Source organism: Myripristis murdjan, chromosome 6, assembly GCF_902150065.1.
Source record: "Myripristis murdjan chromosome 6, fMyrMur1.1, whole genome shotgun sequence".
In the NCBI taxonomy this organism is placed as follows: Eukaryota; Metazoa; Chordata; class Actinopteri; order Holocentriformes; family Holocentridae; genus Myripristis; species Myripristis murdjan.
In genome coordinates this window covers 5,611,285-5,638,357 of record NC_043985.1, presented here as the reverse complement: position 1 = coordinate 5,638,357, position 27,073 = coordinate 5,611,285, and the positions used below count along the sequence as shown (strand labels likewise).

The 27,073-nt window shown below is 40.3% G+C and overlaps 1 protein-coding gene across 1 annotated transcript in view; it reads right to left on the bottom strand.

Moving 5' to 3' along the window:
- Positions 1-889: 889 nt before the first annotated feature.
- Positions 890-27,073, bottom strand: part of swap70b (switching B cell complex subunit SWAP70b) — a 29,664-nt gene continuing 3,480 nt past the window's right edge. The window contains exons 3-12 of the mRNA XM_030053262.1: positions 21,577-21,750; positions 19,557-19,784; positions 19,170-19,316; positions 18,517-18,625; positions 17,631-17,812; positions 8,577-8,684; positions 7,041-7,207; positions 5,177-5,375; positions 4,319-4,415; positions 890-2,423 (exon numbers count right to left, since the gene is read on the bottom strand). Coding sequence (XP_029909122.1) covers positions 2,305-2,423; positions 4,319-4,415; positions 5,177-5,375; positions 7,041-7,207; positions 8,577-8,684; positions 17,631-17,812; positions 18,517-18,625; positions 19,170-19,316; positions 19,557-19,784; positions 21,577-21,750 — 1,530 coding nt within the window. The 3' untranslated portion in view covers positions 890-2,304. The remainder of the gene's footprint in view (positions 2,424-4,318; positions 4,416-5,176; positions 5,376-7,040; positions 7,208-8,576; positions 8,685-17,630; positions 17,813-18,516; positions 18,626-19,169; positions 19,317-19,556; positions 19,785-21,576; positions 21,751-27,073) is intronic.

Sequence of the window (27,073 nt, the reverse complement as noted above, 5' to 3'; positions counted from 1 at the left end):
TCACCCCTTTGGTGCTCCACGCATTGAAAAGCAAATTCTGAGATTTAATTAGTAATCCTGTCCAAGCCAGTTGGCAGGTTTCACTCCCTCATAGTCCACCTCACACTTTCCTGCATGTCCAAGCAGCTGAACTGAGTCCGTCACCAATGCAACCGTCCAAACAACTGCTCACGTCCAGTCAGTGGCCACACAAATTATATTTATCAAATCATTTCATGACCAACAATTTAATTACACTTAGGCCATTACAAAATTATACAATGGCATATGTTCCTGATGATTTCGCCTGGATCTTCCACAGTCAGACAGGAGACAGAAGACAAAGATCCGCTTTATTTTGGAAAAATCAAGGGTCTAGACAATGAAGTAATGGAAACTATTCTGTCCCTAGATGATCCACAATAATAAAACATATACAGTTTAACTGTAAGTGTGGCTCCCCGTGCCTTTTGCCATATGAGACTGCTGTCTCCCCACTCTCAGGGCTGAGGTGATGTTCTGTGGTGCTGCGGCGCCCTCTGGTGAGCAGCCTATTTTGGTGGGGATGCAAGTGCCCAAAATTGCCAGCAAGTTCTAATAAAGGATCTAACATGTTTGCATTTTTTTTTTTTTTCTGGAGAAATGGTATGCCTGTGTAATTAAAGCAACAATAAAGCAACAATAAAACAACTGCTGTAAACCAGCTGTTCTGCAGTTACATTACTGCCCTCACTGCCTTTACTTTTATGGTTGTATATTTATTTTGTCTGATGTCAGACCCCTCCTTTTATCAGTGCAAAGTGCTCCATGACATTTTTGAAACATGCTATATTAATTAGGGTTGCAACCTACTACCGTGCAATCACGAGAACAGTCATGTTTACTCAAATAAACAGGTAAGATGCATAAGCCAGTTATTCACGACATGTTTTATTACATAGTTCAGTCTTTAGCTGTATGGCCTACATACATATAAAAACACAAAATAGAAACCAGTGTTCACAAATGATGACAGTATCAAAGGCACTGATGGTCCCAAGGCAATGGCACACATGTTCTGCGGTTAGCACTCCTGTTTCCACTGAGGCTTTGGCAAAATGCCCAATCTCTGACCGAGTGTTTAAAGACAGGCGATTTTCTTCACAACATAGGTTTGTTAATTGGGGAAAATATTATAGCCCTATGTTACCCAGTGTGTGAAAAACAAACAAGACAACCGGTGTTAAAATATTTACACAAATCCCTTGTAATCTCCACGGAAAACAGTCCCAAAGAGTTAAAAAGAGCAAAAATGACAGGAATGTGAGTCGTCGTTTGTAACACTTTAAGTGGTTAATTCTTTACAGACCTTAGACCCATACAATAGTATGGATACGGCTCGCCAAGCCCTCAACACTACAAACTACACTTAACACAGCCTGAAGCTAAAATAGTGGCTTACCACTTTTGCTGTTTTCACTGGTCATCACGTGGTCCCTTGTTTGTCAACAGGCTCTGTTGAAAAGTAGTGCACTTCATCGATACAACCATAGTTGGGGCTAAATGGAACAAAATGAGGAAAAAATAGCAGGGAACACACTTGCCCCCGGCTCACAGACACCAATACAAGTCACACATTTAAAATCACGAGTAAAACCATATTTAAATAAGTATTACATATTTCTGTTAGCCTGTCAGGGTGTTAGCCATGTCTGCTTTTACATATCTGACTGTGTCCACTGTTTACCGGCTGTACAATACTAAGAACTGATAACTTTGTGTAAAAACAGACTAGTAGAAGAATTAGTGAGTTGTCTGTACCCTCCAAATACTCACAGGATGCATCCAGTGAATGCACACCTCATCCCACACTGCTGGGTACGTTTTGGATCCACCATTAAAAAAAATTTAAAAAGGGCAATAAGAAACTGCCTCATAAAACAAAATGACTGTGATATATCTGCAGATATTCAGAGGGCTGTATGCCAATACCAGCAACTCGACGATTACTTCTTCTTTTGAATGTTGCTGCAGTTTCTACTGGTCACCTACAGAGCACGGTGAGTGGTTTGAATTTTGGATCACTTAATGCCCCTTTAAAATGAAACACTTTTATTAATCACTGTTGTATCTCCCATTTAAAACATTTTAATGACTGACACTTTTATATCTTCTTGAGCTGGTGTCTTCATATTTTTAGTTTTTGGATTCCACTGAAAATCCAATTACCAGTGAACTCCCAGGAAGCTCTCTTGTGTCCCAGTAGCTGTCATCACCTCTTTGTTTTTGTTCAATCAGCTGTTTAGGAGCCTCAGCTGTGATGGTGGTTCAGGGTCAGCAGAGGCTCTACTGAGCCTGGGTCGGCGCGTTCTTCTTCTCCTGCCATTCCTTCTCCCTCCGGCTCAGCTCAGCCTCAGAGAAGGCGGCCGGGCCCCAGTTTGTGATCAGCTGATGGCCCTTGGAACCTGGAGGAGAAATTACAGAGACTGTAACATAGAGGTGGGAGTACTGTGTGCGGGAATAAAGTGTCCATTTATCTCTCAAATATTTCATGTTGTTGCTTTTTTTGTTTCTCATGACATCTCAATATTTAAAAGCCAATCAATAATAAAGGCTTCACAAAGCCTGATGTACAATTCAAACGCTGCTGTGGGTTGGACACCAAGTCGGTTTCACCTGACTGTGTTTATTGTTCACCAAAGGAATTTGGCTAGATTGCGATTTTATTCATTAAGTATGCATGTAGTAAAAATATTCTTCATATTAACTGCATTTGTGGTTTTCTCTTGCCTGCACTGAAGCAGCTCGGAGAACATGGTTAGTTGAGGCTAAATAAGAATCTATCAAATAAGCCCTGTTGTTTTTTCATATTTACTTCCTAATGAACTCTAATTGTAATTAGTAAAGAGAAACTACCATTAACCCTATAAAGCCATTTGTATCATATATGATACACATTTTCAATTCCGTTTTTTGTTTTCAGTTTAATCAATACTTGACCAAAATACTGTTGTATACCTTTGAACACTTCCCCTGTTCACCCTGGACCATACCATTGGCACTTCAAGTACATATCATATATCATATACCAGAAAGGTCGTGTAATAACATATTTTTTGATTTTTTTTTGTTTTTTATATATTTTGTTATAGGACTAAATAAAGGGTTCAATTTCAAAAAATTGGAATTTTCTGCCAATTCTTTCACGGTTCAGGCTTTATAGGGTTAAATTTATCCAAGCCAAGAGTCTGCTTGTAGCTTCAGAGAAATTGTGGGCACAACTCAACAAGATGTAATGTGGTGCTCTGAGAAACTCAGACTGAATGACCACAAAACCATCATGAAGCGATGTGAGTGACAGCTCTGCTGCTCTTTGTCTGAGTTCTGTTGGTGTGTTTGTGTTTCTCTGTATTTGTTTTTCTGACAGTCTGTTCTGCCGCCCTGCAGTGATCCACACCTGCTCTGCCTCAGCGATCAGGCTCACCTGGTCCTCATCGGTTCATCACCTCACAGCAGATCTGCTCTGCTCTGATCATCAGTCCCTACCGGATCGTCTCTCTTTTATTTCCTTAGGCCTATATTAGACCGGCATTATATTCTAACTGCAGAGAGTGCAGAGTGCAAAATGTTGGCAGAAGGAATCACAAATAAAACTGATCAGAAATCAAATCTGTTCATGTAATAAATCCCAGGATAATGCAATAATCCTGTCACATCATAAAGGGTGGTAACACATTCTAACTGGCAATATAATAATACAGATTGATGCCAGAACAATGTGAGTAATATCGGCATTCTTTTCATTCTTACAAGGCATGTCTTTATTGCTTTAAGTTATTACATCATAAGGCTAAATTACGTTATCCCTGTTATGAGGTAATTATTGATGGTTACTGTAATAATGTTATTCCATCATTTTATTGTTGCACAAGGATACATTAACAGGTTTCATTGCATTTTTGATACTTTTGACATGTTGCTACATAATTTAGCTGTTATTACATGATCAGTAGCTATAGACCATCTTGAGAGAATGATACTGTTTCACTTTATCCTCCTGCAGTATCTGCCTCGTTAAGAATTTCCCAGTTTGGAATCAAAGTATATCTATCTATCTATCGTAGATTTACTTGCACTGTTAACAAATATGATTCTAATCATGGTGAAGAGAGTAAAATAATATGTTAAAATAATTTTGTAACCAAAATCGGTGTGGCCATGGACGCAAGTATGTGGGCGAGACCTGCAGAGGTTGTGCTTGTATGTGTGTCTGCATGCACACAGACATTGAACAAACATACACACACTGAAAGAAGGAGTCAAACTCCACCCTGGGGGAGAGGTGGCGTGTATTTGTTACCTGGCTGAATGAGCCGTATCAAGCCCTCATGATGGGCCACCTTGTGCTTCCAGGTCCTGGTGTTGTTGGCTGCATCTTCCAGCTTCTTCATCACTGTCTAACTCACAGCAGACACACAAGCACACACAAAGACAAAACAAACTTTACTATTAACTGGAAAATACAAGCAAGGCTGTGTACTGATAGTATAATGTAGTATGCTTGTTGGTATTCATTTATTAACCAATAATGGGAGGTGCCAAGCATGTTCCTCTACCATATCCCATCCAGCAGTCATATACTGACACTGTTTGGTCATGGAAGGTACTACTGTGTCAACACCATGCTCCGTGGAAATGCATGGGCAACAGACACATTATAACACCCTCAGTTTTACTATAACCTAATTATAATGTTTGTGATAGGTCACAATGCATGCAATGTGGATTTATTCATCTACTTAATAGCACCTAACTCCCTACATCAAGGACTAGTTTTCAATACAGAAATGATGTCATTCACAGCTTCTTGACACAGTTTCTTGAGTCTTGCTAATTTTACTCGAAGACATTTTTGTTCCTCTTTTCACTGTGCTACATTCATTTGATGGTCTTAGGTTGAAGTTGTTTGGCTGAATATGCTCTTATGTGCAAATATTCAATATGGTCATCAAATGTCATGCACTGTGAGCCGCCAGTATATGGATGGATCTACATGATTAAAATAAATGCATCAATAATTTGACACTCTGAAACCAACAATGACTACTTTTACTTTTCAAGCTCATCTACATTTTACAGCTAATACTTTAATACTTTCATTTAACTTCCACTACTGCTACTTGTGTGACTGGTGCTGCAGCTTCAGCCGTCCTCTGACCTGGTACTGCTCCAGCGCCCCCTGCCGCTCGCTCTCCAGTTTCTCCAGTTGCGTCATGGCGGCCTGCAGGGCGTTCTCCTTAGCCAGACGCTCTTTCTCCAGCTCCTGTTTCTCAGCCTCCGTCTCTGATATGGCCTGCTGCTGCTGCAGGTGGATCTGCTCCAGCTCCGCCCTCTTGGCCGCCTCCTCCTCCAGTAACCTGCTCCACACAGACATGATGAAGTATGGAGCCACAAGTGGAAGACTACGCCTATTAAATATTATTGTCATTAGTGTCACGTGTAGGGCATCATGCCAGCGTGCACACATAATGTGCATTCCTTTTTTACAGCCTTGATTCAGTGTTTCAGAGCTTCTCTGTAGCTCGAATTTCACAAAAATATTTTTTAAAAAAGAAAAGAAAAAAAAGAACATTTTTTCTGTTTTTTTTTTCTAGCACAAATGTTTTGGTTTTTTTCTGTACTGTGTTGCTTAACTTTGTTGTTATAATGTTCCAATGTTACAGTAGAACATTTTGAGGAAAAAAAAGCTTTCTCTCCATATCTGTATTAATAGTGTGATATGTTCAGAATACACATCCATTTTTTACACGTTCGGATACCTCTGTGTCTGTGTGTTTGTATATGTATGACAAAACTTTATTAAAAGAGTTTTTTAAAAGAGTTTGAAGAGTTTTGCAAGAACTGTATGCTTTTGCATGTGATGTAGGATGCTTTGCCCAATGCAGAATTTATCGCATTTTCCACAACTAATCTCAATATAGTTCTCTGTATAACTGAACATTTGCTGAAAGAATATTATATAAATAAGCAATCAAACAAATCTGGCTGTTTCAACAGTTGGCACCATACTGCAATAATGCACTGTAGTTTTAAGAAAAGGAGTCTGTCATTCACAAATGTGGCATGCTGAGTACAAAAAGAATCTGCTGGCACCTACAAGAAACAGTTGATGAGAACAGACAAATTCAGCGTGGGTGTTACACACCAACACATCTGCGTGGTTAACAGTCAGCTCCTCTCTCCTGTTACATACCACTGTGCTAACTTGCCTGCATCTCCCTGATCCTCCAACTGTGAAAGCATTAGACGGCGCAATGGATTTAGCATGGCAATAAAAGGTTGAAAGCATGCACCAAATGGGTTGTGTTAAATACTTCAGGATGAGGGACTGATCGCTCTGAAAGGGGACACGTACAGAGCACTGTGGTAAGTAGAATGGTGCTGACACATTCACAACTGGTCTTTCAGTATATGATGTGGAAAAGCTCATGTCAGCAAAGAGGAAGGAAGGACGAGGGAGGAAATGTGGCGCTCAGAAGGAACTATAAGTCCTGTGTCTGGCTGTGTGTCTAACAAAAACAGGAGCCAACTCTGTGCTTGATGGAGCCCTCATCAGTGAAATGTTTGGCAAATGAATGAGACTTTGGTCGAACGTCCTCCGCAATAACAAGGGTTCAAATGATAGAATTTTATGTTGTCATGTCAAGTTAGTGGCCCATCCCACATGAGATGTCCTGATTCAATTTCTAGTGATTTTTTAAACACTATTATATAAAATACATTGGTGGTTTTGCATGTCTGTATCCTGTACATGTTGTCCTTTGGGTGTGGTTTTCATATGTAAGCCTGCACAGGGGTCCATCATACCCCACATGTACCTTTATGTACATATAAATAGAGATCCTATTGTTGACTCATATTATGAACTTGGTGGTCTTCTCTGCCTGAGTACGAGCTCTCATTTTCAAGACTTGTCCTTCTGGAGGCTAGTGACCTGGTGCACAGAGACCGCGACCCAGCCATGCTACCAGTTTTATGATGCCGCTGCAAAGCCTGTGCAGGTCCGCTCTTTGTTGACTGACCGTGCCTGCAGCTTGCGGACCGTCTCCTCGTCCTGCCTGGCGCGCCTCTCATCCTCCAGAGCGTCCTCCAGCTGACGGTACATGTCCTCCAGCTCTCGGACCCGCTGCAGATACTGCTCCAGCTCACTGGACTTCTGGGCCACCTGCTCCTCCATCCGCTGCCGTACCTGTCGAACCAGGAAATACAGCGCAATGCAATACACATCAGCAACGCCTTTGAGGAGTCGACTGTTCGCTCCTGATGTATGCGCTTTCTGTGGCTCTCAGCTGGTGTGAATGTGACTGCAGCAGTGGGCAACAACAGCTTTTTTGATTTTCATGTATAATCACATTCAAAACATTGCAATACAATATTCTTGATTCTACTGGCATTGACACTTACGGGAATATTATTATCATATGTGGTATTTTTCGGTATTTGAAAAATAAAATGCATGCATTTGAATTAAATACATTTTAACACCAGTATTGTTGTTGTTTTCAATACATTTTATAAAGATGTATTAATATTTTTAGCCCCCCCACCCTTCACATGAGCACCATTAATTAAGAAACATTTTTTCCTCTAAGGGATTAATATGAATGTAAAAGTGTTCAGTGTTCAGTGGTCCTGAATCCATGAGCTGTTGTCTCCTTCTCCATCATCACAGGTAAAAAAGGACGACATGGAAAGGCTGGATATGTTTTTAAGTATGCTTATGCTTCATTAGTCACTACTAACACTTTAACTTGTATGAGGCTTGTTGAATATACTATTCCCTTGAATAAGACAGGAAGTAACCCATGCCATCGCTTCCTCGAACACAAACGGGGGCTGACCTCAGAAAGGGAAATTAGTCAGCATCTCAGTGACAGACAAATAACGTCATCTTACTCTGACTTACTCTGACAGGACATGACGACATACTGGCAGGCACAATCAGATATTTAACCACAGATTCATGATGTCTTACCATCAGAGGTGTGGTAGCATGCCATGTGCTCTTTGGTGAATGTATTTAACAAAAGAGCCTCACAGTTAGTCACCATTAGTGTACCTGACCAGCTGGAATCACACAGCTGACCCTATCAGAGTGAGATAATCCATGCAAAAGCAAATAGAGGAAATTATTACATTTCTACTGAAGACGGTACAGAAATATAATAACTCACCCGCTGTTTCAGTTTTACCTTCACATGAACTAAACTGTCAGTTATAACAGTACTGCAGTTACACAATTACATTTCAGAACAAATGTACACTTTTTACTCTATAATGTCAAGCTAACAAGTCACATGATCACAACGAAGAATAAAAGGGGACTTCAACTGGACCTGTAAAAGTTAATATATAACATAGGGAACACTGCTTATGAACAAAATAGGATATACTGTATTTAACATTATATGTATGATTTAATAAAGAAAACTACCTTATTTAGTATTATATTGATGTTCCACTGCTTTTGACTTGACTATTAACTCTTACTTGTGTGCTTTTGGGTATACTTCCTCCCTCACAGGGCGCTCAGTGGCAGATAAAGACGACTGACATACCATTTTCTCGCGCTCCAGGTCCATCCTGTAGCGGTCCTGGAGTTCGGTTTGGGTCTGCAGACGCCTTCGCTCCTCCTCTGCTGCATTGGCTGCTGCCTCCTCCAAGGCCTGGCCACCACAAACACAGATGGTGGTCAAACCAATTATCTTTTTGTCAGTAAACACGAAGCGTTTACTTTTATCTTGTAATTGATAACCATGCAATTTAAGTCGGGGGAATTTACCACATTCAGTTCATTTCAGTAAGAAGATCTGGGAGGAAGCGATGGTTATCTTGATATCTTTAAATAGCAAATTCTGATGCAATTATTTCTCGAAGTAAAATGACACACAAGTTCTGAGGAGGAAGTGAGAGTGAATATAGGACACTGTCACTGCTAAAATAATATTTCTTGCTAAGAACAAACAGACACTATGAAATTGGGAACCACGACTACAAACTTCACTGAAATAACTACAAGATTTTATCAGTCAGTCTCACCACTCACACTGGTATTCTTCAGTGTTTTGAGTTAAAGTATGTGAAATTATTTTGCCACTATTTTTGCCATTATTTTTCACTCTAACTGCAGCCCTCTAGATGGCATCAAAATTATCCTGATTTTTGTCAGTAAATTTATCCAGATTTTTGAAACCCTGATTAAAGGTTGGACTGGATTATAAAATCCAGGTCCACATCTTTAGGATTTGAAACTCTTTTGGAAAAAAACAATTTTCAGATTTAATCCAATCGCATCACTTTTCTCCTGAAGGATATCTTTGAAAAACTGGCCCCTGGACTGTCTACCACGCTCCAGGCCATTTTTCATTTGAGCAGGTTGATCATCTGGAATAAGATCTAGTGACCCAAGACAAACACTCCCAGTTGTAAAAAGAGCATTCAGGGCTCAAATAGTCAAAGCTTGCCTCCAGATGTCAGCCCTCTACCCTCTCATTCAGCAGCACAAGCTGAGGGTGAACATGAGGACTGACCAGGCTGAGGTCCCCAAATATCTCCATGACTTGGGAGAAGGCTGAGTCAAACATGGAGAGAGAGAAGTCAAAGCACAGATATCTGCAGGTTACTTGAAAGACCTGAAGACAATAATCCCTTTCTTGACCTTTACAATGGATGTGGTGACAAAGATAACCTTCTAAAAAGGCAACATACACACGCCTTGGAACAAAAAGCAGAGATATCAAATGATATGTACTTGGCTGTTTTCCCAGGAGATGACTCTCTCAGTTATGTTCCTTAACTCACTGACACCCTATGGGGTCAAATAAAATCAAAGCAGCAGCTCCAGTGGTGCTTCTCGGGTCCTGACCGCACTCTGAACAGTGGTGCCAGGGTGGTGGCTGACAGGAGAGATGACTTTCATTTCACTTTCGTCAGACGACAGCTCCCTATCAGGCCAGCCTTCTCAGTCACAGAGAACAAAGGGGACAGTCAGGAGAATGAGCGGGTTGGTTATGAAGAGCTGCTACACTTCTGTATAGTAAGCACTATGTTTGCATCCCAACTCTATGACATTAGTAGTCCATAGGCAGTCTATAATAACACAAGTCTATACACAGAATACAAACAAAAATAACTAATTAAATCTCTACTATCCCAGTACCTGGCGTGCAGTTCTATTGCTTTTTACTGCTTTTACTACTCTACTATTACTGTTATATTTTAGCTATTGTTTTATTTTATTTAAATCAACTTATTTATCTTATTTTTTCATGATTCTATTCAATACTCCTGGTACTTTTTACAATTTTTTTACTTTATGTTACTGTGATATTTAAACACTCTCAAAACATTAAAACTACCAAAAAAAAAAAAAAAAAAAAAAAAGTGCAGCTTCATGTACTTTTAAAAGGTTGGACAGGAAGAAGAATCAAAGGGCTCACAGGGCACTGGGCTCTGGTCCCCTGTAATAGCTCTGAAACATACATTATGAACTACATATTTATACTGTATTTCATAATGTTTTCACATCATGATTACATTTCTTGTTTGATTTTACTGTTTAAAAACCACCAACTCTTCCAGGGCTGGGAGTGCTTGCATAAAACGAATAGTCAAGATTACAAAATAAAGCCACAAGGGTTTATTTCCATTGTGGTCCTGTTGGGGATGAGGCGTGTGCAGGGAACAGGTAACTCATAACCACTTTACCACTCATAACTACCATTAAAACCAAATTGCCTACATTACAAATTAAAAATAACTCAGTCTTTAATGTTATTATTATCTCTGCCAAGGAGTTTACATTTTTCCCCTTTTAGTCAGTATGTCTGAAATTTTGAGGACAGATAAGCCTTAGAACAACAGTCAGTTGTTAAGATTCTGTTTGTTAGATAATTATCACTTTTGTCTTGTGTCATGGGTTTGAATCCTGGACACAGCCTTTACTGAATGCCATCCCTTCCGAGTCCAAAAAAGCAGTTATGCCACAAAGAAAAAAAAAAAAAAAAAAAAAAAAAAAATATATATATATATATATATATATCCTTAAGCAAATGAGCTGAACCAGGAGGTGCAGCGGTCCCATTAACCCCGTGCTGACTCCTGTCACCCAGCTGCGAATCGCCTGCAGACTGTAAAACACACCCCTCATAGCAGGTTAGTGTGGAGATGCCAGCCGGGACAGAGAGCCTATTGTGTTTGTGTGAGCCCAGGGTTCACTGGAGATGGTCCTCTGTGTGCCAGTGTGTGTGTGTGTGTGTGTGTGTGTGTGTGTGTGTGTGCGTACATGCATATGCATTCATGCAGTCGAGTATGCGAGACAATGACTTGTACCTCAATGGCAGATTGTGTATTCAGGGGAGAGCAGTGTCGTGTCAGACAAAGGGAAACTGTTGCCCCAGTCAAACCAGTAGTCGTCCTCGTCCTCAGTGTCACTGTGTGTTATTATGTGATGTGTGCTAGTTCAACCAGTTGGTGCTGCGTCTCAACCTTTGCCACAACTGGCGCTGATGGCCACCACATTCACAGTACCGCTGCGCTGTACTGCGCATCTGTGAAACCCGTTAACTCCTATATATGGGTAATTCTTCAATTTGGGTAACTTTTCAGTCCCTGGCCTAAAATTTCATGAAAAAAATTAAAATCATATTAGGTTTTGTCACATTTGCTAAGTAGCAATAAAATTAACCCTGAACTTTTTTTATTGTCTCTTTGTCATGTATTTTTATACTTTTTTAAATGTGTTTTATGTCAAATTTTCAGTGCTTTGGCCATGTCCCTAGCCCAGAGTGTGGTACTTCAACTATGTTATAAAGTGAAAAAAAGTTTAAAAATAACTAAATTTTTACATTATAATTCTTCAAAACAAGTTGAATAAATACATTTCACATAGATATTTCATTTTAATGTGCCATATGTGGGTTTTCTCAAACAAAATATGGCTGTCCCTAAGTACTGTGGTCATTACCATCACTTTGAACAAATCACAGAATAATTAAGTTTTTCCAAAATCAGTTCACTTCACTCATCTGCATATGTGAAGAGGCAGATGAGCACATGGCTGTCAAGAGGAAAGTTTGACATTTTGATCATCAGAAGTGTAAGTAAATTCAAGATTTATATAGGGTGACAGTAGAGTATGTTTATTACACGTCATTACCAAATAAGCTTCAATGTTGTTATTTTAGTGTAGTTTTATGAAAATTTGCTCTGTTTGTGTGTAACTAGAGTGCATTTTATGCTAGCTGTTGGGTTAGCCTTGCAAAGTCATACAATGAGCTATTTTTTACCAGGAAAGTAAGAAATGTCATTACCATCACACGTCATTACCACCACACAATAAGCTGTGATGGTAAAGACAAACTGTGGTGGTAATGACATTTCTTTTTTTTTCTTGCCTCATACTCAATGATTTTTCCTTATTTAATGGAGATAAATGAGTAAAGATAAAATTCACAGATATACAGTACAGGCCAAAAGTTTGGACACACCTCATTCAATGCGTTTTCTTTATTTTCATGACTATTTACATTGTAGATTCTCACTGAAGGAATCAAAACTATGAATGAACACGTGGAGTTATGTACTTAACAAAAAAAGGTGAAATAACTCAAAACATGTTTTATATTCTAGTTTCTTCAAAATAGCCACCCTTTGCTCTGATTACTGTTTTGCACACTCTTGGCATTCTCTCGATGAGCTTCAAGAGGTAGTCACCTGAAATGGTTCAATTTTGAATAAATCCCCAACAGTGTCACCAGCAAAACAGCCCCCACACCATCACACCTCCTCCTCCATGCTTTACAGTGGGAACCAGGCATGTGGAATCCATCCGTTCACCTTTTCTGCGTCTCAAAAAGACACGGCGGTTGGAACCAAAGATCTCAAATTTGGACTCATCAGACCAAAGCACAGATTTCCACTGGTCTAATGTCCATTGCTTGTGTTTCTTGGCCCAAACAAATCTCTTCTGCTTGTTGCCTCTCCTTAGCAGTGGTTTCCTAGCAGCTATTTGACCATGAAGGCCTGATTGGCGCAGTCTCCTCTTAACAGTTGTTCTAGAGATGGGTCTGCTGCTAGAACTCTGTGTGCCATTTATCTGGTCTCTGATCTGAGCTGCTGTTAACTTGCGATTTCTGAGGCTGGTGACTCGGATGAACATGTCCTCAGAAGCAGAGGTGACTCTTGGTCTTCCTTTCCTGGGTCGGTCCTCATGTGTGCCAGTTTCGTTGTAGCGCTTGATGGTTTTTGCGACTCCACTTGGGGACACATTTAAAGTTTTTGCAATTTTCCGGACTGACTGACCTTCATTTCTTAAAGTAATGATGGCCACTCGTTTTTCTTTAGTTAGCTGATTGGTTCTTGCCATAATATGAATTTTAACAGTTGTCCAATAGGGCTGTCGGCTGTGTAGTAACCTGACTTCTGCACAACACAACTGATGGTCCCAACCCCATTGATAAAGCAAGAAATTCCACTAATTAACCCTGATAAGGCACACCTGTGAAGTGAAAACCATTTCAGGTGAGTACCTCTTGAAGCTCATCGAGAGAATGCCAAGAGTGTGCAAAGCAGTAATCAGAGCAAAGGGTGGCTATTTTGAAGAAACTAGAATATAAAACATGTTTTCAGTTATTTCACCTTTTTTTGTTAAGTACATAACTCCACATGTGTTCATTCATAGTTTTGATTCCTTCAGTGAGAATCTACAATGTAAATAGTCATGAAAATAAAGAAAACGCATTGAATGAGAAGGTGTGTCCAAACTTTTGGCCTGTACTGTATTATCAATGTCTAGTACACATTTTGACTATTTTGACACTGGGGTTTTAGATGCGGTCAATTTGGGCCCTGGCTTCTATAAAACATATGTGTCTGTCTTTGTCTGTGTGTGTGTGTGTGTGTGTGTGTGTGTGTGTGTGTGTGTGTGATTTTCTGGAGGTTTAACCCCAAGGATAATATGTGTTAAAATTTTAAAATAACAGCTGTGTTACATAACATTATTGAATAACATTTTTCTGCACCAATTCATAAATATTATGTCTGAATATTTTATAAAGGCCTCACGTGTCATTTAAAATAAATTCATACATTTTCTCTTAATAGGCTACAGTTAATTCAACATGGCACCAAAAACAACTGTGCAAAGGTCAAAAACATTAACGTTAACTGTTTTGTAACAAGGTAATAAACATTTTCTATTTCAAAAGGTGGATTTGATTCATTTTTACATTAGCTGTTTGTATCAAATGTCATTACCAAAACATTTTGTCATTACCGCAACACACAGTCATTACCAACACAGCACATATTTTTTGAGAAAAACAAATTTATTAAATAATTTCTATATATTTATTTTGTATTTGTGAGAATTTAACATTTTTTCTTAACATTTTATCCAAAAAATATATAAATTATTAATGTACTGAAAGCATAAATTTAATTGTCAGAGTAGCATCTAACATAATATTGAAATATCAGAACAAACAACTCCTATAAATATGTTTAAAATGAAATAAAAATCATTCTCAGCACAGCTTAGTCAAAATTAATGTTTGAAATTACATGCAATGTTTTAAAAACACCATATTTTCATGTTGTTTTGAAAAATAATTCACTATTTGATGATGTGATGGTAATGACGTTTTGTCCTGACATCTTGGAAAAACCTATAAATATATTAATATATCTGAAATAAATGGTCACAACCATCCACAAGAATGAATTCCTGAGAAAATAAAAGCAATATTCAGATGGATAAAAATATGTTTCTACAAGTTGTATTTTCTTACAATTTAAGAAGTCAAAAGTTACCTTAATTGAAGAATTACCCATATACATTTTGTGTTGTGTGAAGACCTTGTAATTCCGGTTTTAGTGGTTTTCATGCTTCATTTAAAGGAGTACATTCTCCTCTGTGCTTTCAAAATCCACCATGGAATGTCAAAAATACAGCCATCAAGCTAAAAACAAGGCATATTTTTCTAATTTCCTGAAAAGTTTAGATTTTAGAGATACAAGGTTTTCACAGACTAAAGACAAGACTAAATGTGTCCGCACTGAAAATAATGCTTTTGTTTTTTCTCTTTTACAGCTAACGTCTCCAAATCCAACAGCAGCAGCAATATAATTTATAGAGGAACTAATAATTTATATCAGCCAGTAGTAACATCAAGTAGCATCAAGTTCCTTAATTCATGTGAAACTGACACCTCCTATTAAGTGGAATGACAAGCTGGTAGCAGAGGACCCCCCACCCCCACCCCCACCCCCTTTCATAACTGCTGTTTGTGGATCCCATGCAGTCACTGCATTTTAACAATCAACAAGCAGTTTCAATTAGGGACATTAACCGGAAAAACAAGCTTGGTGCCTCTACCCCTTCCCTTTCCCTGGATGGAACAATCCACATTCTTCTCAACGGAATGGATGAGACTATTCATTAGACTGAGGCCACAAGGTGGGGCTAATCTTTTATTGACAGTCATGAGCACGTGGAGGGTGGAAACTGAAAATTGGTTTTCTGCCATCAGACGGTTTTTTGATGACCTGCTTTGTTAGGCGCTGGTATGCAGCCCTTTATGTCTTTGTAACCAACTGAAACCAGCTTTGTGGTCTACATAGTATTGAGCCTGGTGTTATTTATAAGGGCTCTAAAGTTAAACACAGTGATCTCAGTTGACACATTGTCATTTTAAGTGTGCTGTTAGCTGAGAGGAAGCTTCTTACATAACCTCCTGAACTTGGCAAACTGCCGTTCCCATGCCATCAATAGTGCTGTAACTACAGTGATGACAACATCACTGTTTGGAGGTGTCTGGATGTAGTGTGGTGTATGTTTATATGATGCACTATGGTATATAGTGATGTGGTTTGATATATGACATGCTATATGATATGGGGTGTAAAGTCCTGTGCTTGTGATGCAGGGCTGTGTTAAACTTGGCGTGACACCTGTCTGGGTGAAAAGGCAAATCATTACCAGCTTTAATAAAGCAGGTGCAGCAGAGGCAAAGGCACGGCACAGCTGTCAGTTCATCGCTATCTTGCCCGCAATTTCCTTGCAGATCTTTCACCTACTAGAGCATAATGAAAACCCAAAGGGTCTACTTATGATTTACCTCCATAAGTATTCAGTTATTCGAGAATGACTTAGCTGCACTATGGACTGATTTGTTTCTGCTATCATGCTGCACTTACATTGTACGCTTAAGCTCTGTAAAGAAATTCAGCGAGTACAGGGCCAGCTAGAGGCCGGCTGATTTCAATCTGGACTGGTTATGATGGACGGTGGGGTGGGGACGGAAAAACACACAATATCAAACACTGGCCTTTTGATCCAACAATTTTTATCTGACATGTTTCAGGATTTGACTGTCTTAGCTGGTCAGGTGTAATGTGAGGCAGACCAAGACTCACCGAGACTGAATTCTGAGAAAGACACTGGGAGAGATGTCACCTTTAGCAGTTCCCACTTAGGTACCAGACAGTTTGTATCAACAACGTTCCTGACTACACTGGCTTCATTTTTGTTGTTGCAAACAGCACATATAAATCTGTTCAAATGGCGATGAGCCTGGATCAACCCATAATATGCAATTAGAAATTAAATTCAACTGAAAAATTTCCTATTTTTTCTTGCTTATCCTTGTAATGAGGGTTTAAAATACAATTAATGTAAAGTAAATGTAAACAGTGGCCTCTGTACTATGTAGCAAGGTACCTAGTTTAACCCTCCCGCTTCCTTCGTCTCGGGGTCAGTGGGACCCTGAGCGGAAAGGGAGCAGGTCAGTGGGACCCGGAGATGAAGGAAGTGGGAGGGTTAAGTTAATGGTAAAATGTTGTTGAATCGCATAATGAAGTACTGTGTGATCTTGTGACAGCCATCTTTGTCCCATTGCCTGGAGTTCACACCAGATGGGATGCCTCGGATCTGAACTGCTTTACGCAGGCAGGACTTGAATCTTCTCGTCTGAGCCAGGCTTCAGAGCAACTGTGATGAAGACGTGTACGCAGGTTTGTTCCCTCCGAAACAACTTGGGAAGAATGCGTTTTGCTTCAGGACACTTCTGGCTTCAACATCCACTTATCCAGTTAAAGGGCAACCTTCCTAACCACCTCACCACCATGCTGCCCCTTTCCTCCCATTTTTAAATTGATTGAGCTGTAAGATTTTAAGAGCGGCATTGTTCTATGTCTCACCCACGAAAACAAATTTCTTTCAGGGAAAATTCCCTTCATCCAGTTCGTTAGTCATTAACAATTTGTAAGTTATTAGATCCTGGATGGGATTTTCCCTGGCTCTTACTCACTCAAACATAATAACACATATACTTGTATTTCAGGTGTACTCATGTTAAGGAAAAAAACATTTCCTCAGTCACTCAGCTTTCTGGAAAAACCTGCTTATCGGTAAGCACTATTGATATGATCAGAGGTTTCTAAACAACCCAGAGTTCCTCCCAAACTGAATGTTGCTAATGCAGTTTATTATATTGGAAGTTAATAACCATGTACTAGGTTTCTGACCAGCTCAAGGTTTCACCTAGAAGGGGCTGCGTGATAAAGACAGCTGACTGGAACTGTGAGGATTTGGGAATGTTTTCAGTCCTAACCTTCCTCATGGCCTCCAGCTCGAGCTGCTTGGCCTCGTTGGCCGTCTGCAGCTCCCTCATCCTGAGCTCCAGCTCCTCCTGCTCTGCCTGCTGCCTCAGACGCTGCTCCCGGCGCTTCTGTCGGGCTTCGCGGTGTGGCGCTGGCCGGCCCAGCCTCAGCAGGCTCACACAGGTCTGGATGGCTGGGAGGAAACAGAAGAGTAGACGTCCATATTCTTAGCTTGACCACCATGGCTTTTTGAAATGAAGTGAAGTGAAAACAAGATAATGCATAATTGGAGTTATGCTATTGCTGTCTGGTTTACTGTACTGACTTCTTATTCCTGCTTTGGTGCGTTCACATTTTGTGAACCTCATAACAACTAACAACTGGAAATGCTCAGCAGTGAAAGACTGCATATATTTCAGTTTCCATATCTTAAGAGGAATCCTGCAATAAAACAACACATTTCCCCCTGAAGTTAAACTCCTCATTTCCCTCTTGGTTGACTGAGAAACCATTATGATGATGCATGAAAACATTATGCAACAGTTATTGTGGAGGCTGAGCTTTCAAGGATAAACAAAAGCTGCTATGTATGAGTATCTGCACTGAAATGATCTAACATCAAAATAACGGAAATGATAATGACATTTTATCCAAGAAACAAACACTGTATTTTTACTGTGGCGTTGACATGACACAGAGATGATGAACATATTTTCTTGTTTAGGCAAGATCAAAAATAATCACAAAGTTCATGGGCAGCAGTAGTGGGGAGTGAATCACTGAGATAAGACAAGTGAAGTCGCCTCCCTGAGACTTACAACACCAGACCAGAGCAGTGAGAGGAATAATCTGTGTGATTAGCAAATTGAGAAAAAAAAAATCCACTGCTTCTCTTACCCTGGATCCACTCCTGTTTCCTCTTCTTGTCTGAAGCACTGATCTCAAAGCTTTTCTGCGAGCACTTGATAAAGAATAGGCACTTCTTCCCCTCCTTGTCTGGTAAAGACTGCAAGGAGAAATAAGGCAGGTCATGGACAGCCACTGCAGCTGATAAATGCGCTGTGCACAAAAAGATTAAGAATACCATGAGAATATTTGTGATGAACTGCATTCCCTTTAGCACAATCCTTACTTTCATTACCCCGGGGTGAAAAAGGTAAAAAATCCTCCTGTGACGTGTCTCTTGCATCTAATCGTAACTAAAGCATGACATTACATGTGTCACTGTGTCACTTGTTGGAACTCTTTATCTAAACTGTCTCACCGTGCCTCGTGTGAACTCATCTTTATTTGTGGCCCCAATGGGAACCAAACCTCTAACCTTAGCGGTGAGCCAATGAGTTATCCTGTTTTACTGTATGGAGCACTTTATCTTACATTTGCTTGTGTGAGGAGTGCTACACAAATAAAGTCTGATAGATTGAGGGCTTTAAGGTGGTGTAATATACCCTGAGGTGAATCCAGCCTCATCTGGATAAAACTAATCACTGAGGGGGACTGGGGCCTGAGACAGGAGTGAAAGGATTGGGAAGAGTATCTGTGGCCCTTGCCTCAACACAGCAGTTTCCATCTAATAAGATGTCGCCTTTCTTATCAGCCAGGTCCTCACTGACGTAGTAGGAGATGGTGGAAGGCTTCAGCAGGAACCAGCGCTCTGTCCAGTTCTTCCTCTTGTGACCCTTCTTCATCATGTAGCCCTGCAGAGACACCGAAGCACAGGAGTCGTTCTCTGATGATCACTTTCTTCAACCAGACATGTGGCTGTTGAAAACCTGTGTGACTCTGCCGCACAGAGACTAACCACAAAGCCACACTGGTACAAAATGAAACTACCACCACATCTTCTTGTAATACCTGCCTACCTGACTGCAGGAACATTTAATCTTTCCACTTAAAGTACAGGCACTTCTTGTCCTCTGTGCCAGTGTCATGCCAACCTGTTTGAGGACGTCCAAGATCAGCTCCTGGTAGACTTCGTTGATGCCCATGGAGAGGGTGGAGCGGTCTATACCCTTGCTGAAGTGGCCTGATCCGATCAGGCTTATGAGCTCCCAGACACTCAGGCACTGCTGCTTGGCGTTCAGCTCCAGCTTGTAGTCCTCAAAACGCTCCTCCACCCAGCTGCCGCCCATGGCCTCCGTCAGCTTACGCAGGAAGTACTCGATCTGGGCCAGGACACACACACAGACGGAAACACACGCAAAGTCATACAAGAGGAAAGTGTCGTGCAATGGCAAAGCGCACATATACAGACCTGAAGACCGTGGACCTGTGACAAGATTCAAAACTAAAGTCAGTTTAGGGGGGTCTCCGCCGAAATAAAACTTGAGTGATTTTAACATGCAAATGTAGCCTTCCAGAGCATTTTGTGATTAGAATACAACAGGGAAAAAAACATAAAGCCTTATTGATATAATAACATAACCTATTTATTGATTATGTTTTGCATTATTAATCTGATTCTGCAAGTAACTAATTGCCAAAGCTATCAGATAAATGTAGGAGTAAGAAGTAAAATGTTTGCCTATGAGATAGTGAGGTAGAAAATAGACATAAGTATCTCAAATTTTCACTTCAGTACAGTACTTGAGTAAATGTACTTACAGGGTTTGAAATTAATTTTGTATAAGCTGCCTGGATGTAAAAGTTACCAGCCATTCTGAATTTGCACCAGCCAAAACAGTGTCAGGCAGGCCTTTTGTTAAAAATGGCTTTGACACAGTTTGTGATTGAAATGCTGCCCCACTACCACATTTGAAACACAGGCTTGCAAATTGCACAACATGCTGTGTTATTTATAGACTGTATGGGGTTTGATTAATCAACTTCACCTGCCAAGATGGAAACATCTAATTTTCAGGGGTTTTTTTTGTTTTTTATTTTGCCCAGGAGGTTTTTAAACACACTGTTTTTATTTCTATTGGGAGAAAGCGGCTACTGTTCTGCTTTTTCTGCTTTATATTCCATATTCATCACAGCTTACTGACAGATGTTTCAGATCACAAGTAACACCACATATAAAGTTACGTCTCTTTTGAGAACAACCCTCCAGAGGCTCTCGTGTTTGTTATGCCCAACAATAAATCCTGTAGCATTTCTAACAGAACAGGAAGCTGGAAACTTCCTTTTCTGCTCTTGAGCAACAGACTGGGTGTTCCTTTTAAAGTAGCCGGTTAATGTGCCAGTGGAGGCCCACACATACACAGTACAGTCTAATGACACCAAAGCACCCAAATGACCTTCAAATCCAGTTTTGACACCTTGTCCTTGCTGCTGTACATAATGTTGGTGTTGGCATACCCACTGTTCCATCTGATTTATGATCTGAGTGGGAAATTAACACAGGCCACCCGACAATTATTACTAGTCTAATAATGGAGTTGACGAAGTAGTTCATGTGAATAATTTGTTTGGAAATCTGTGAGGCACTATAGTTACAAAACAGCAAAGTGTACAGGCCAGTGATGGTGTTGTGCTTAAAACCCTTGTCTTTGGACCCAAGATCCACATCAAAGCCTCTGTCCTATTATGTATCTCAAAAAAAAAATAAATAAAAGCTGGTGCCCACCCTCCTATAGAGTATGGCATCTTTGTACTTCTGCTCCATGCAGAGTGATTAATCTCTCACGCATCCAATAGAAACAAAAAGAGAAGTACCCAAGCAGATGGGAGGAAAAAAATCAAGGAAAAACTGATTCTAGCAGTACTAGAATATCCAGAATTACAACAGTCTTCCCCCTTTACAAGAGAAGTTATATAGGTACCCCGACAGAGATAATATTCTTGGCGATGTAGGATTGGCTCTTCCCCCAGAGACTTGAAAGGCCTGCCCTTGTTTTGTGCTGCCCCAACATCCCCGAACACCTAGTCGGAGGCTGAGTTGTATAAAAGCATCAAACAAACTGTGTCCTATTCGAAAGGAGCATTCAGAAATGGTGCTGTAAAGAAAACCCTCACCTCCTCTGTGACGATGACCAGCGGGTACCTGTCCTCGGACAGGAAGTTGAAGATGCACCAAACTCTGAAGCCGTCCTCGTCGGAGATGATCAGGTGGCTGCGGTCCAGGTTCTTCCTGGCGCACAGAGTCCAGCACATCCTGTTGAAGTCCTGACGGTCAAAGTTATCTTTCACCTGCGGTACAGGAGGACACTTAAGGTGAGGTTTTGTGGATGACGGGTCCTTCAAGCAGGGCACCTGGCTAGAAACGTCTGTTTTGGCAAGAATCTGTCCTACTTAAGTGTCCTTGAGTAAAGAGTAGAGAAACAGAGAGTAAAGAGTGGTGTGCTGTAGCCGACCCAGACCTGTCATCACTACAGGCGAAAAGAGAATCATTACATTAATTTTGACTTTATTTAAAGAGGCAAAGTTTTTGTTCTGTGAGGCCTTTTTAAAGAGACAAAAAGATGGGAGAAAGAGAGGATGACATGCGCCAAAGGTCTTGAGTCAGATCCCAACCCACAGTATGCTGAAAACATGGTGTGCGCCTGTGGTTAGGGATCGCACTTTTAATTTTGTTGTACATTGTACAATGACAATAAAGACATTCTATTCTATTCTATTCTATTCTATCCTGCTCAGCCACCAGTACACAGTACGAGAATTTCAATCTTTTCTTTATATGGTTTTAAAGTGTGTGTGTTTTTTTTTTTTTTTGCCAGTATGGTTTTCACAGAGCTGGCATGAACCCTGGCAGTCATGCCAATGCCAAACTGTCAAGACATGTGTGAAAGGGAAAAAAGTACCCTCTGTTTAGGTACCTTTTTTTTTTTTTTTTTTTTTTTTAGCTCTGTGGTTCAAATTCCAGAGCAGAAAGGGAGGAAAACTCTTGAAAAGGTACAATCAGTGCTGTGGAGGGGAAATGTTTTCTTCTAGCTGGTGAACAGTAGCGTAGCCATGGAGATTCCTGGCAGGCTGACTATGCAATCATGGTGGATTAGGAGCACATCTCGTCCGGCTGGCGCTTGTCAAGCAACCCCTCCTGACCCCAGAAACTTGTACCCGAGTCTAACCTTCACTCAGACTGAAAATCAGCTGAAAATTCAATGATGTGTCTACGCAAAGCCATTATTAGAAAACACTGATAAATAGGAAGAAATGAAAGCAGTGTGGTGTGGCGTGAGTAATCAGCGATGCAGAACCTGCCACTGTAACCCCAGATGGTTTCTCCACACATGCATAGATACGATGAAAACAACGTTAAAACAGTTCCAGATGACTAGTCATGTTTGTAGGCAGAGATAGCATGAAGTAACAGGTAGATAACATGACACTTTAAGGGGAAATGCCCTTGAATGTAAAAAAAAAAACAAAAAAAAAAACATTCAAATCTAACGGCATGTGACAGCCCAGTCATGTGAATTTGGGAACATGAACAGTGAGAATAACTTTCTTCTTTTTTGTCTGATCCTTCTGAAATGCATTGAAACCTGCACCCCTTTTTTCACTGACTTTACAGTAGTGTCCAAGACCTCATTTTTTCTGTTCATGTAAAGCTAAATAAATACATAAAGGTATATGAAAAAAATGAATAACTCAAAATTTTACTTGGGTGCTCATATGGCATTATAAAAAAGCTATCATACGTGCACTATATGAACACTGAGCATATGACAATTATTATAATAAATTATTCTAATCTTTGGGTATCTTTGTTTATTAATGGGATAGCCCCTTGAGATGAATCATCTCATTTTCGAGGGGGTCCCAAACAGAGAGACAAACCGGACAATAACATTACAAGACAACCAGTACAGTACTGACATTACAGGAAATTATAAGAAAAATTAGTGCAGACATGTATTTAGGTTCAAAAATGTTTACTTGACTTTCAAGTTCTTGTTTGGCAAAATTCAAAAGCTCAAACTGTGCATGTCTGGCCTGGGGTCTGGTCAAAATTAGACATAGGAGCCTCATTTGAGAGACGATGAGGCGGCGCTGTCACACACTGATGAATTTGTGTTATATTTTCATAGCAAATCAGATTCTTTCATTGCCATCCATGAATTTACACAAACCTGTAAGGCCCTATTCTGTTTTTTCTCAAATCCACAAATGCTTCCAAAAGATTTTAATGGCCCATCAGGAGCATGATCACTGAAACACAGAAGGTGGAAACTGTGTCAACAAAAAGGTTTTATGAGCTAATATTTGTGCTCTACACACACAGTTTCCACCTGATTCATTTCAATTATTTTCACCAATTATGATTTTTTTTTTTTTTTTACCAGTTTTTCCTTTTTTCCAATATATGTATTGGTTTTCATTTTGCAAATCATAGCACTTTGTACACTAAGTAGCAGTTATATAGGACATAGCAAATATTTTTCATTCTGTTCTCCCTCCCATCACACCATCCCTATCTACTGTGTCCAGATATGAAATAAACAAATGAAAAGTAACAATATACACAAGATAAAAGGTAAAATAAAATAACAATAATAATCTAAAAGTATAACAAATAAAATAAAAGCTGCCATTGTAAGAAGCCTGCAGAGGGTTGACTCACTCACTGTGCAGCTCCTGACAATATTGATTTGAAGATATCTGTCTGATGTTTGATGATTAAATTGAAAGAGGTCCCTCTGTGCTCCTGCTGGGCTTACAGTCTGTTTGTAATGCATCACCATGCACTTCTGTTTTCAGTCTTACCCGATTTCCCATCAGAGCTGGACTTCTGAGTACTAAGAAACTAAACTCTGATTTGTGACATGTGCAGCCTGGAGCTTACTATAGTGACTTTAAATAACTCATGCACTCATACACTATTCACGGTCATCTTTCCACTAAAAAATGCTTTACATTTTGGCACAAGCAGAAAAAAAACACCATACTACACAGAATACACTGAATATCATCTTGGAGACTTCCACATATAACGTTTGCCATTTTTTCTCAGCTCAATCTCTATGCAGTTTGCATATTTGTGGGTGTAAAAAAAAAAAAAACAAAAAACGTTTTTCTTCTCCTTTCTGGGCAAGGCAGACAGAAGGGAATGAATGCACTGAAGCAGTCTGAAGTTTTCAAGGGGATTTTGACCATACACACAGGATCTGATGTAACTCCCCCCCTTGCTTGGATGTTTGGCATGTCACTGTGGTTATCGAATGGGCGTCATCCATTACAGATGTGTCATATTTCAAACATCTGCTGATATTCCCCTTCCTCTCTCTGGAAATACTAACTGATACTAAATACTAACCATCATAAAAAAGGACATCCACTGTTCCTTATTCTCTCATCTTATTACTCAACAATGTGATTGTGTCCTTGTGAGAGTGACATATAATGACCTACAATTGTTATGTTACGAGGCAGGTGTCTGGCAAGAGCTACATGCGCTTACTCTTTTTAGACTTGCGGTTTTGAATGAGTCAACGGCAGCGAGCACAAAGACTGCCTCCAGTGAGAAACGCTGGCAGCGGCGCACAGCTACGAGACATGGGAGGGGACAGTTGTGAAGTTGTGACAGTCAGATTTGTTATGAAAGAGCAGCTCTTTTGTCTTATGTCGCATCATGCTCGGCTGGTTTTTCTCTCTGTCAGTGGTTTGTTTTCTCTCTCTCTCTCTCTCTCTCTCTCTCTCTCTCTCTCTCTCTCTCTCTCTCGCACTCTCTCTGTCCCTCTCTCTCTCCATCAATGTCACTCTCCCACTCTCCACACCTCAACAATGAGGGCCTTGTCAGGGCTGCCTCCCCTCCTGTCTAGTAACACATGTTCATTAGAATTCACTGGCCAGAGGAGTTAGACAAGATCCAAACACCAGCTTTATCTCCTGTGTGCCGGGCCTGGGAGAGTGAGATCCCCTGCTTCAGGAACGACAGCTCACACAGGAATGTTGTGGACAAATTGAATGGGCACAAGTGGGACAAGGGGTGTCAGATTAGAATAAATAGGGCTGGCACAAATTAGATAAACAGACTTGCCACCAGTTATAGAGTTTTGACACCAATTAAATACATGAGATTTCTACCAAAGAACTGCTGCCTGAGAAGTGAAAATATGAGAGGAATGTCATCTAAAAAGAGAAATAAGTCAGGTTTTTATTGTACAAAATAGCCATAACATATCTTAATAGATGCCCTTCAGTTATTCAGTGTGATTCTTTCTCTTTCTCTCTCTCCCTCCCTCTCTGGGTCACAAGAGGTCAGTTGTCACAGTGGAATTTTACGCTACATGTAACCACAAAGTGCTGAGTCGAAGGCTCCAAAATGGCAGGTCAGCCTTCTCCTGCCGACTCAACACATTCCTGTTTCTGCAAAATCATGAAGGGCCATGATTTGGGTGTCGGGTTATCACGATGGAATGAGAGAATGTGCATCGGAATGTACCATATCTTTCAATCAAGGTCACTCCTCACAGGCTAGCATTTTATTTTCCTCTGCGTTATTACTGTGATGGACTAGTGACTCAGTGAGACATACCTAAACCATCTCTCTCTACTTCCCATTTACAATGCCTGTGCAATTTATGGACACACACACAAACACACACACACACAGTCTCCCTGTGAGCCCGGGTGGAGTTTCCTTGGGAGCGAGAGGAGTTGAATGCACGGACCAACACCCTCGCTCTGTGTGGCCGAGTCACCTCCACTTCAATGGGTGGGTGGAGTGGTTGTGAGTGTGTGTGTGTGTGTGTGTGTTTGTGCTACAGGAGTTAACGTCATTCCTCTCTTCCTGAAACCTCTCTTGAATTTCTATAGCTTGAGGAAAGGCTGCTTGACTGAGTTAGAAGCGCAGTCAGTGTCACATAAAAGCGTGTGCAGCTGCGTCACACAGAGGAATGGTGCAACGCGGCTGGTTGTTAGACACGTTGTACAACTTTCTGTCTTCACAGAGGGGGAAGGAAGAAGTAATGGGTCAACCTTGAAGAAATAAAAATCCCTAAGTTGCTCAGAAAACTGCAATCCATTGCAAAAATCATGAAAAGGCACAAAATGACACACACAGATCATGAAAATTCCACAGCCAAGGTGTCACCACTGACTGTGACAATAAAGACTCCACTCTCAACGGCAACAGCGTTTGTGGTGTTTGATGATGCCACAGGCAACATCCATGCAGTGCAGTGTTTATGCAATACAGCCAACGTGACAAAGGCCTAAACAGCCCAAAATGTGTTTTCTAATAAATAATTGCCCTACATGTGGAAAAGGGTGCAGGTTCACTTTATTCCTACTGCTGATATTTAGTCAAGCCAGCAGCTACACTGATGTGGTGGACCAACTCAAAAAAAAAAAAAAAAAAAAAAAACACCATGAAACTCTCCTTGTGTTGCAATAATATCACAAAAAACATGTAGTATGTAGTCAACACAAGTAGTATAGACATAACCCTAAATGATGCAAGAGAAACATCACAATACCCTCTGACAGCACACAAGAGCATATCACTAACAAAAAGTTCATCATAGTAACATGTCACTGAAGATTTGCACATTAAATAAATAACATTTCT